Source organism: Coffea arabica, chromosome 10e (assembly GCF_036785885.1).
Source record: "Coffea arabica cultivar ET-39 chromosome 10e, Coffea Arabica ET-39 HiFi, whole genome shotgun sequence".
Taxonomy (NCBI): domain Eukaryota; kingdom Viridiplantae; phylum Streptophyta; class Magnoliopsida; order Gentianales; family Rubiaceae; genus Coffea; species Coffea arabica.
In genome coordinates, this window is record NC_092328.1 from 8,702,510 (window position 1) to 8,715,147 (window position 12,638).

A 12,638-nucleotide genomic window follows, 5' to 3' on the forward strand; every position below is an offset into this window, starting at 1 on the left:
CAAAGATCAAATTTTTTGTTTATTTGGTTGGTGATCATCTCTAATTTAGTTGAGGATTGTCTCCAATATCAAACTTAGTTGGTAAGTGTGGAGTAAACTATACAGAAATAGAGCAAAAGTGTATTTGCTCTTTTGTAGGATCGACCGATTTCGGAAAGGCAACTTTATAATTTCTTGAGTGCATGTGAAGGATTGGTACATTCATTAATTTCTAAGTGCTCACCCTTTCTTGTGTCTGGGCAGGTAAGAAGTGGTGGATTATCATTTATCAAGCAAGTCGGGCGGAGCCGCATTTAACTATTTAACAATTACTCCTTCCGTCTCATTTTGATAATTTTATTTTTTTTTCATTCGTTTTAAATTATGGTCCATCTTTCAATTGAGAAATATAGTTAACTTTTAACATCTCTAAGATATTTTTATTTTATATACTTTGTTATCTATAAATATAACCTATATTATTTAAGATAGTCAACTTTTCTACCAATAATTGCTTTGATATATGTCTTGAATGGTGCAATATATCATCATTAATATTGTTGTAATTAATGTAAAGGTACAGTGATTATGATACGCCTAATATTAATGTAAGAGTATTTTTAAAAATATATTAGACTGGATTTATTTTTCCAACAAAATTAACTAATTTTTCTTAAATTGTGTGAGAAAAAACCAATACTATCAAAATGGGACGATGTGAGTGTATAAAAACATAGCACCTAGCTTCACCAATAAGTGCCATGGGGACAGCTTAAGCTTAGGTGGTATTTTTATATTAATTATTCTTTGTGCATTTAAGACTGGACATATTTGAAGCAGAGATATCATATAGATAGCGCAACGGCCTCACAAATATTTGCACATTTCTTAAAACACTCCACATGCAGAACTCAAATAGGAAAATAGCAAAGTCTTCCACAGGATATATATATATATATATATATCCTAATAAGCTGTTTAATTATGAACAAACATTTTTGTTTGAATGATTTATAAAGACATATGAAACAGTTTTATCAAAATATTATTATTGTTAACGAATTGAAGGATCCATAATCCTTAAGATTCATAAGGGAAACTACAAAAATATGTCCAAATCATGGAGCACAACAAGGCTTGGTATTCGATAAACATCCTTTTCTTCTAGCAAGTGCCAAAACAGAAATTTTGACATGCACCCGAGTCAATGAACCCGACCTAATATTTAGCCAAAAAATCCCCATGGGAAATTGATTTTAACCCAACTGATAGTAACACATTATTATTATGTCTTTATTCTATGAGTAAATCTTTTCTACACTGACAGTGTATACACTATCATCGTTGAATTGATGACATGTGTGCACAAATTGAATTTCAAATTCAAATTTTGCATAGTTATCATTCATCCAATGCTGATAGTGTATACACTGTCAGTGTAGGAAAAATTAATCCTTATTCTATTGCATGTGCGCTCTTGTCTCAATTTTTCTTTGTATTTATCTTTTTCTTCTTTTTGTGTTTTTTTTTTTTTTGCTTTCTTTTTTTTGTAGATACTACGGCTATTTGTTTTCCCCAGCCGTCTATACGTAAATTAATCAAGTGTATAAATTAATTTCCTTTCAAGTAAATTTGCCTCAGAGGAAATTCATAGATTTTATAATGAGGGAAAATTATTTGAATGATGGATGTAAATTCATTTGGCTTCGTAACATGAAAATAATTTCTGGAGGATATACTCTTCCTATTTCAGAGAATAATTTAGGAGATCTATGAATTCAGCATTCAAAATGCTGGTCCATTACTTGAGCTTTATAACTGAATTTCTCTTGTGTTGGTTGAATCAGCTCAACTTATTCATGAGGTATGATTTTTCTTCTTCTAATTTTTTGAGAAGTTGCCGATGCAGTAGGATAGAATAACAAGAATTCGACTTGTCTTGATATCATATAGTTGAGGCCAAATGGCCATTTTATTTACATCACAATCCTATTTGTTTGATTTGAACTGAAACTTGTGAAGCCCCTAATTCGATACGCAATAAGCAATTGAGGGACATTTGGGGGACACATATGCAATATGCAATTGGGGGATAGTTATACTTTCTTTTCCTTTTCTTTTCATTGTTCCAGTGTATAATGCTTAACCTTAATGATTATATGAATTATGAATTATTTGTCTCTCCTCATGTCCCAACCGTTAGATTACTTTTATGATATATAATTAGCAGTTACGTAGATTAGACTAATAATTAATATAAGTTGTTATAACTTAAAATTAAAATATGATGTAACATTTTTCAAGTTATTCAACAGTCTTTTCATGCCCTTGATTTCCCATAACTTTTCATCCTCCTCTTTCTTCCAATTTATTTTAATATTCTATTGTCTATCAATTATTTTATCATTACAACCAAGTAGGGTGGACCTTTCGGCAAAGAATCTTTTGTATTACAACTTTTCCTATTACATTTTTAGTACACTATCTAATTTAATTGGCACTTGTTAATTGAAGAAGTTGTATAACATTCTTATATATTTTTGATTATATAAAAACGAGTTCTGGTCAAACTCATATTTTGAATTTTGATGATATGATTTGGGGATTTTTTTGGTCATTATACACTGTATCTCATACACTACATTTTTTTTTTAATCTTCAAGCACTAGGTGCATAGAGTATTGTTGAAATGACTGTTATGTCCTTATTTTGGTTTGAGACATTTACTTCGCACAGATGATTCTCCCTACATGGGAAATACTCTGTTGCTTCTTCTCACAAACAATTAGGAGAAGGTTGTTGTTTGACTATTTGTGAAACCACTTGTTAGATCAACAAAAAAAAAAAAAAGATGCCAAAGTCGTGGGATTTGCAAACAGAAAAAATATTCTTTTCTCAAATTGAATATTCCTCATTTCGTTGCCAAATAATTTTCTTCAGATAATGGGAGGCAAATTGAACTTCTTGCATATCTAATAAATGTGGTATATATGAAAGATAGTTTCAATCTTTAGTGTTAACTAAGACCCCATTCATCCTCTTTTACTGAACATCTTTTTTAACATTTTGCACAATTCATGTCCGAGAAGCTGCTGCTGGAGATTGATATAGGATAGACTCCATTCTTTTGAAAGGTCAATCCACCACAACTGTCCCGTCTACTATGCGCGGTACACACCATTTACAATTATAAATGACAAAATTAACAAAGAAATAATTTGATACCTCCTATATAGTTTTGAACGTGAACCAATTGAATAACAGATGTGAGGGAATAGACATGCTTCAAATATTTATGGAGCAGCTCGTGGAATTGGTCAAATTTGATAATTTGGTGTTTATAGTATAATCTTTTATAATTTGTTACTTTATTAAATCTAATGATTTTTATTTGTGACATGTTCTATATATTTCCAGCCCTTGGTGCAGTTTTTTTTTTTTGTCAATCAAATCGTACTGAATGATTTCCAACTAATTTATTAATAATATTGGCTTCTATTTTATCCAAAAAAAAAATAAAAATAAACAAATGTCTGCGTGCAAGTTACAGTATCTATTGGATACACGGAAGGATAATAGAGTATTAGCTAACTGACTGCTGGAGGCAAGGCATCACAACAGGTAAGAAAGTTTCGAACAAGTTCTACGCTTAACAAAAGTCTAATTCCTTAATTTCATCTTCGTTTCATGAGCACATCATACAATGATCCTTGGATGCGTATTTCATTCGTGTTTTTCTGTTTGTTCTTCTTTCGTAGTTAAATTTTCGAGTTTTTCCACTTCAAATATATATATTCTAATGCTCAGACACAATGTCACAATTATATCTCCACTAAAATTGCAGAAGATAATGTCATAATGGTAGAGCAAGGAAGCCCCATTTCCGATGATACCTTTCTTTTAATTTGTGTTGTATTGTTTCATCAAAAGCCAAGCCTATAATCATGTCAATTATAAAACTGATTCAGTGAGAAAAATAATTATTTCCTCAAATTAGCCAAATTGACCTACGAAGAGCGTGCGGCAGGAGGTGTTGCATAGGCTTTGACGCCATGTGCTATATCGATTCTATTTATTGACCACCAAATAATAGTGGTATAAACTCTACCACAAGTTTAGTGTGCATTGCTAGACATAATATTATAATATGGGAAGATTTTATAGTTTTTTTTTAGATATCACAAGTAAAATTCACCGTTAAATTGTGAAGAAAGTGTTACCGATCCTTAAGTTAGATATTGTTAAAGTATTTAAAATTCAAACTATCATCTTTAGTAAGAAATAATAAACGTTGAGGAAATGGTATCCAAAATGAATCATAAAATTTTTCTATAATATACTACTTTTAATTAACCAGGTACTACACATCGTGTATCTAACATTTTTTTGAATGTCAAGTACCTATATCTAAAATTTATTAAACAACCACCTAAAAGGATACATATTGAAACTATCATATTAGTGGCAAACATATATAATAGTTGTACTATGTTTAAGCACACATGGATTACCTAGGAATCAATTACATTAAATATATATATATGGCGCACACTCTATTGCATATTTTACGGGGAGTGAATACCAATCGTAGGTATTTTATTACAAGACATGTGCACGTAAACAAGAAACTCGCAAAGTGAAACTAAATTTTAAAAGGTAAAAGAAATACAATGTAATCATGCAGACAACTCTGTGGAATGAGGTCATACCCTGTCACATGCCAATGGACGGCAGCCAATTTTCTTGAGGCGCCAAAGCTTGCGATCCCTTTGTCCCTGAAAAATGCCAGGTCCACACTCGACTCTGATCGCTCGCAAAAGCAAAGGAAGCTGCAACCAGAAGAAAAGGATAACAGGGACACAAGCAATGATTGTGATGGAAATGTAACTCCACTTGATAATCTTCTGAAGTGACAATTCAATTGCTGAACCAAAAGATATCATCATTGTGGCTATAGCAATGGACAAGGAAAGTAGACCTCGAAGCAATTTCTTGGGAAGTGAATCCAGAAAATCCCCTTCTGTATGTCTAGATGTTTGAATTGAGATAAACATGACCAGAGAAACAGCGGAGGATACCATGGACAATGCGTTTGATACGGAAAATGCCACGAAAAGTTTTTTCCCTGCCAGCACAGGGAAGCCCGTTTTATTATTAGTGCCACCCGGTACCTGGATCATAGCAGCAAATGCAACTGTTGCGACCAGAGCAGCTACCACCATGCACGAATGTGATGTGTCCTTCATCCATTCCTTTGCATCCTTTAGCAAATCTTTGTGCTCATTGAAGAATAATTCTCGAGGTGTTTTGTCGTTTGAGTTCTTTTCCGTCTTTAACTCATCATAAACTAATTCTTCCACAGCCTGCACGCAGTTAATCAAAGGACTTATCTAGGTTGATACACTTCATTTGCTAATACTAGGGAATTAATTTTGTGGAAAAACTACCATCATAAACCAGAATGCAAAAATCATGACTATGATGTTAACATAAAGTTTTGGGTCATCATGCTTTTTGATGCCACATTTTATTTTGAGGAAACACTAATTGTCCTATTATTTCAAAATTCAGTGGGTTCATCGAGACAAGTATGATTCTAAAACATGGACCAAAATGAGTGTATTACTAAAAGCGTGACCCCCCAAAAAAAATCTAAAACTGTTTAGAAATGTGATCGGTGCCTAAAAGTTAAAGGAGAATATCTAAGTACACATACATCTTATATGGAAAGTAAAGAGTATTTGACAAACGGTTTTGAGATAGAATTACAAAAACGTTGCATTACTTACCTTAAACCATTGTAATTCTCGCTGCATCTGAAATGCGGGACCTTGGACAGATTGGAGTTGAGGTGTAGGAGCCAAATTTGCTGCCAAATGAAGAGAATTGTTATTCCCTTCAAGTTTTAAATCAGCATACGCCTTAGTATTTTTTCCAATCAAAGTAATCAAGTAATTAAATATCTCCACTCGGCGATGCTCAATAGCTACATGCAACAACAAACGTCCGGTGCGGGTGGCTGTGTCGGCACATTGACCCTCATGCCACTCCCAATGTCCAGAGGTTGTGTTTGCATATTCAGTACCATGATGATACATTTTTGCGGTGGATGTGCTTGCATGTTCATGTTGAGTAGTATCATTCCACAACAAACGTCCTACGACTTCGCTTGTATAATGAGCATGACGCGACGGCACACTTTTGGGGGGTTTGTCTGCATACCAAATTAGATCAGGAAAAGCTTTTAGACACTTTTCTACAAGTTCAAATACTCCATGCTCTACCGCTAAGTGCAAGATTGCAGTGCTATCCTTAGGGATGAAGAAATCCGTAACAAAGTCCATTTCTTTCTCTTCGTCTTTCCATTCCTCTTTCCCTTTCTCTTGCTCGTTCTCTTTCCCTTTCTCTTGCGCTTTCTCTTTCCCTTTCCCTTTCGCTTGCGCTTCTTCTTTCTCTCCCTCTTTCCCTTCCATTTTCCCTTTCCCTTTCTCTTGCGCTTTTTCTTTCTCTCCCTCATTCCCTTCCATTTTCCCTTTCCCATTCTCTTTCCCTTCCTCTTTCTGTTTCCGTCTCTCTTGTAACTTTGCTTGTAACTTTTTAAATCCAGACTTTACATGTAACTTTTTAAATACATACTCTACAAGAGTAACTGCACCCCCGTGGCTTTGCTCCTTCTCTTTCTTCGGCTCATTCTCTTCTTTCTCATTCTGTTTCTTTTCTTTCTCTCGCTCCTTCTCCCGCTCTTTCCCTTTCTCTTCTTCCTCTTTCTCCCATGCTTTCCCTTTCTCTGGCTCCTCTTTCTCTCGCTCTTTCTCTGGCTCTTTCGCTTTCTCTTTCTCTTTCTCTTCCTCTTCCTCTTTTTCTTTCTTTTGTAACTCATCACATACAAACTCTACAAGTCTAACAGCACGCCCGTGGCTTTGCTTCATTTCAGACATCTCTCTTATTCCTGCGACAAATAGAAAAGACAAGACAAGTAACGTAAGCACGCACAAATATTAATTTTTTGTGATATAGCCCATCCAAACATGAGATTTGATCTAAGAGTGTTCGATCGGCTTCATTGAACTAAGTAGTCATTAACTGTAAAATAAAAATTAAACCCGAGAATATTCAAAAAAAATTACAGGCTTGAGTATTCAATGCATGAAGTTAAAAATTTTAAAAAGCTGTTAAAATAGAGTAAATCTCCTGTTTCTCGCCGCCAGTACAACCACTGCATCGCCCCCGCAACTTTTCTGTTTCCTCTTTTTTTGTTCACTTCTTCCTTTATATTCTTTAATTACTTAATATGATAGAAAAAATAATGCCCAAATTAAAAGAAAACATTCGGTTACTAACTACTAAGAAACCAACATTTGAAAAAAAAAAAGTTGAGAACATTTTTGCCTATGGCTTATTTCAGCAGTTACAACAGCCTCCAACCACTTTTCTTATACAAAAATCATCCATTTTATTTAAACATATAATTTGGTGCATGATAATAAAATTTAGCTATGTTATATAATTTTCTACCCATAACGTAAAATTCAATAAAATTCTCGATAAGTGTCTTTGTTAGACCTTTAATGTAGGTTTAAATGATTGGCTTTGTATAGAACCTTAAAATTTAATGCTTAAATATGGATTTAAAATTAATTAATTTTCTTTTTTCAAAAACTAGAGTTTGATTATTTGCACAATGACATGGGAAAAGGGCTTTTATGTAAAAATCTAACAGTGATGACTAAAGAAACTATGCCAAAGAGCAAAAAGGTATTGTTTCTGATGCCATATGATCAGAATTTTCTTTACATTAATTGCAATCTGTAGAGAGACAAAAGAATGTGTAGAAGAAAAAAGATTGAGCAAATCTTTCTTACATTGTCAATATAAAACATTTTTACACTGATAGCTCACTAACATTGCGCCACCTCATTAATAAGAATGGATAACCTGTTTTATCCAATTCTATCAAACAAAAAGTGGAGATTGATATTAAATAAAACAATTAGCTAATTAACTTTCAATTTTATATCATCTAGAACTCTCCTAATCAATCGTGTGGGCGATTGATGAAGCATTCTTCAAGAAAGACCTCTGACTCTCTCTATCCTTCTTGTTCTCTTCTTCTTGCTTGGAAACCAAATCATTTCTACCAATTTGAACACTACGTAATCACCAAATTTTTTTCTTTTTCACATCCAATTACAAAATCCTAATCTCCTCCAAATTTCAGAAAAATAGGGGGCAAGTTAAGTCTCCTAAAGCAATCGAAAATGGCTATTTACGTAGATGGATGTCTATTGACCATGATTGGCAGGCCTATCAAATTTCTTTACATCGATGGATTGTTATATATTAAGTTGGGAAGAATTGGGAGGAGGGTTGGATTAGGTGATAAGGTGAAAGGAATTATAAGTAGAAGGTTTTGAATTTAAGACCTTTCACTTAAAAAAAAAAGGGGGTTGGGAAGTATTTCAAGAACCTTAGCATTTCAATTTTGATTTTTTAGATCCATCTATTAGGTTTCTTTACTCCCAAATTCTTTGGAATATATTTTACATAGCTTGAAATCAAAATCACATTTTCCAATCCAAACCTCAAATCCATATCGACATAAAGGAAAATTTTCTTTCTTTACATCCAATTTGATACTCCAATTTAGTCCAAATTTAAAGGGAGGTTTTATTGGGCATATTTTGATTGCAAAAGGACATTGGTTCAAGCCTATTGGGTGTTTGGGAAGGGCAAGAAAGTAGTGGTAGTGAGATGGTTGAGACAAAAAAGTGAAGGAGGAGAAGGAATTGTTTGAGATATCATGGAATTCTATTTTTTGTTTAAGGATTATGTTATTCAATTAAATAATTTTGATAAGATAGTCAACTAGTTATAAGGGAGTACAAACTTCTATTGGTGAGGTGGCACAATATCATGGATAACTAGTGTAAAACAAATTTAAACTGACAATGTAGAAAAGATTTACTCTTATTTAATAGAAGTTATTCATTTTAAAGTTTTGGACTAATTTGGACAAATTATGAGGTTTGTTTTATCCATTGGACAAATATTAGGGGAGGTAAACGTAATTTGGATAGACCTTAAGGAAGGTAAATGTAATTAACTCAATTTATAAAAGAGTATTTTGGGGCTTTCAGATATGCATTTGTACTAATCCAAGCATTGTTTTTTACTGTAATTAACGTGAAGGGGGCACTTGGTAAATGTTTTGTCATTTAAGCGGTTTGACTGTAATATGGGCAATTCATAGGATAGATTTCACAATTTGGTTAAACCTCACAGGATGCAGATGTAATTAACCCTAAACAAACATTTTAGCCATCCAAATTAGGAGTATAATGAACTAATATTCGTTATTGTTTCATTTTCCCCAATGTCGAATTAGATTAATAAACAAAGATAAAGTAGACACAAAATTTCCAAACCTTTAATGAACTTGCCCAAATATTTAAAGAACGAAGCTGCTGAGCATCGATTCTTGCTGTTAGCACCATCACTTGTTGAATCTTCGTGTTGTGTTTCCTCGTCGTCAACTGGTACCACTAAAGATTAACGGAGGATTAGAATAAAACCACATAAATTGGAACTAATAAACTGAAGAACTGTCTATCGCATATCAATGTACTTGATAATGATGAATTTCAGCTACAAGGAAATCTACACTACAGTAATGAGTTGGAAATGAAAGAAATAACTTTCACGTAGCAATTTTACTTAAGAAAGCATATACTTAAGAGTTAAGAGTGTGTGCGTAAATATATAAATGTATATGTATATTGTATATATAGACACACTGTCTAAGCAAAATGAAATATCATATGCAGAATATACCTTAAGCGAACCAGAAATTCTAAGGATGAAGATTCGAAAAGGAGTACTTACAATCATAGATCCAAGATCTCAATGGAGAAAGTTCATTTCCACTCCGGAATACCTTAGGTTTCATTGAAAGTACATGAAGTATGGACGTTCCTTCGGGATTTTTTTTAAGAGCTAACTCCGGATATCTCTTAAGGATACGCAAAGCAGTATCTGTAATAGAAATCTACGATCATTTTAGATTCTTTGGTTTAAAAGAATTTTATAGAGGCAATTGAGCTTTTTCAAAAAGTTTTTATTATCTTAGAGGCAAGGATGGAAATGGGGGCAGGAAGCGCCACCACCCCATGTCCGGAAACTAACCTACATTTTCTCCTCTAATAAAAAATCGAAGGATTTTTAATAAAAAAATTATTATGAATTAGAAATTTTGCACAATAACTTCATAAGATGGCCACACATATATGTATAGAGCTTATCTGTACGGCGGCCAGGCTCACCATATGACCCCGAAGCAGTGATTGCCACAATGAGATCGGGAGCTGAATCATCCGTGAAGGCATTGCAAACATCTCTGCCGACATGGTCACGAGGCAAATCTTCTTCAAGACTAACTCCGTACAGATATTCCACCATTTTCTTGCTTTCTGATGGATGTCGCCATTTAGCAGCATAGAAGAGGGGGGTAAGTCTATTCACATCCCCGAGGTAAGGCAAAATTGGGTTCTTGGTCACCATTGCTTTGGCAGCGTCCACATCTGCTGCTAAGGCCACGTGATGAAGAACAGTTCGGCCAAGTTGGTCTCTGGCTTCAAGCTGCAACTTTGCCAGCTGCTCCTCAGCTAACTCCTCCACAAGCTTCTGCACAAACTCTGACTGGCCACAACTTGCTGCCACATGAAGGGCTGTCATGCCGAGGTTGGAGATTTTTGCTGTCTTTGCATCTTGATTGTGACGAAACTGGTGACCAGCAACTTCCCAATCTCCTTCCATTGCTGCTCTGTAGAGTTTCGGGAGCTTGGTTATAGCAGCTTCAACAATTTGCTGACCCCCAAATTTCTTGAGTTCCTTTTCACCTACCAAAATGCAAGAATATGCTGAGCTAAAAAGCAAAAAAGAAAAGAGGGGGAAAAAAAGGTCAAGCTTCGGTCAAGCATGGTACGTTGGCCAATTGTCCATCCTCAAATATGGCCAATTTCCATATATATATATATATATATATATGGAAATTTGGTCCAGTTTGGCGCATCCCCTCCTGAATAAATCTCCAAATTTGCTGTTTAAAATAGAACTCCTAGAAACTCCTATAAATTTTATGCATTGACATGAAACTCCTAGAAAGATGCACGAATTTCTGTGTAATAATTCATTACTCTTTAGAATAATATCTTATGCAAGAATAATTAACGAACGCTAATACCTAAAATGATTTGTATTCCGGCCTAAAAGGTATGGCTGAGCCCATCTTTCTCCAGAAGTTTTGTGAACTCAATTAAATAGGATTGGCCAACAAGCCACAATTAAAGAAAGGCGGGGCCTAGGTTTCTATTCCATTTCTCACTCCAAAGTCTGAAGAAAATATAAGAGCGCAAGGTTATGATCGGATGCGGTCTAGACTAACGAAAATTTACGAACACCTGATTAGCAGTCAAAACTTAGACAGGTAAGCTGAATGAATGAATTTATGAAGCTTTCATTTATAATACTCTCTAACAGAGCGCCAAAAAAGAAAAAAAAAATTACTTCTTACCTTGTTTCAACTTGTCACGAAATCCTTCGTCGCGGAGAATATCGATTATGCTGTCGTCCGCCGCACTACGCATGCTGTCCTCCATGTCGATAAATTATATTTTTCTTCTCTTTGGTCAGCCTTTCTTTAATTCACTTGTGATAATAGAGGTTCAAGTTTTATATCCAAAAAAAGTGGGCATTCCTTGTGTGACATGCTGTGACATTAAAGAGAGTCTTCCAAAGACAAAAAGTACTCTCCATCGCACCTGTGACATAATCTTCTTTATCTTTCTCTTTTTCCTTTTTCCTTTTAGTATTCTTGACGTCTATGGTGAACATCCAAGATGATGAATTATTCCAACATAATCAAAACTGTCCTTATTATCTTAATACCACCTAAGTGTGCGTTGAACTTTAGAGACAACCGACAGAATAAAAGCCCTTTTTTTTTTTTTTGGAATTGACTGCTTGCAATTTTATTACCAGAATGATTGGTACATTCGCTTTTCCAGTTCTCACCCTTTCATTTGACTTGGTAAAGAAGCTTTGGTGGATTATCAAGCCGCACGAGTTAAGAAAATTAATCTAACACAGCGAAGAGGCAAAGAGCAAACACCTCCCAACTTTGGGGATAGACACAATATTTAAAAATGTACACTTTCCCATCATCTGGCGGTGGTTTGAGCAAAAGATGTAAAGAAATGGAAGAAACCGATAAATTTTTTTTTTAAAGTTAAAATATTAAATATTATATAGTTGACCAGTTGCGATGGAAAATAAATAAGTAAGGTTGGTTTACAGCATTTGTGCATTGTAATTTGTTATTTTTTTTTTAACAACCAAAGTTTAATTTCTTTTCTCTCCAGTAAGTTCCTAGACGCATCAGGAAATGATTCAGGCCATTCCATAGACAGCATTCAATTCGAAAGAAAAGAGAAACTGTGTAATAATACTGCCCCTAGTGTACTTTTTTTTTTTTTTTTTTTTTTTTTTGGTTCAGATGCTTCAAATTCATCCAGTGACCCCCTTCCTCCCTTGCTGGTTGGAGTCCTTCCAATTTGGCGGCTGGCAAATTCACATATTATAATTGAGGAGGGTTCCTAATACTA

The 12,638-nt window shown here is 34.3% G+C and overlaps 1 protein-coding gene and 1 long non-coding RNA gene across 2 annotated transcripts; both read right to left on the reverse strand.

Annotated features, from left to right (window-relative positions):
* Positions 1 to 4,512: 4,512 nt before the first annotated feature.
* On the reverse strand, positions 4,513 to 6,485 carry LOC113712039 (uncharacterized). Its single transcript, XM_027235314.2, has 2 exons — positions 5,769 to 6,485; positions 4,513 to 5,342 (listed from the first exon to the last, which is right to left on the reverse strand). Exons 1-2 carry the CDS (start codon positions 6,450 to 6,452, stop codon positions 4,683 to 4,685), a joined length of 1,344 nt encoding a protein of 447 aa, XP_027091115.1. The 5' UTR covers positions 6,453 to 6,485; the 3' UTR covers positions 4,513 to 4,682.
* A 2,821-nt stretch (positions 6,486 to 9,306) lies between these two features.
* On the reverse strand, positions 9,307 to 10,005 carry LOC140015320 (uncharacterized). Its single transcript, XR_011821929.1, has 2 exons — positions 9,862 to 10,005; positions 9,307 to 9,521 (listed from the first exon to the last, which is right to left on the reverse strand). It is a non-coding gene; the product is annotated as an uncharacterized lncRNA (long non-coding RNA).
* Positions 10,006 to 12,638: the final 2,633 nt, after the last annotated feature.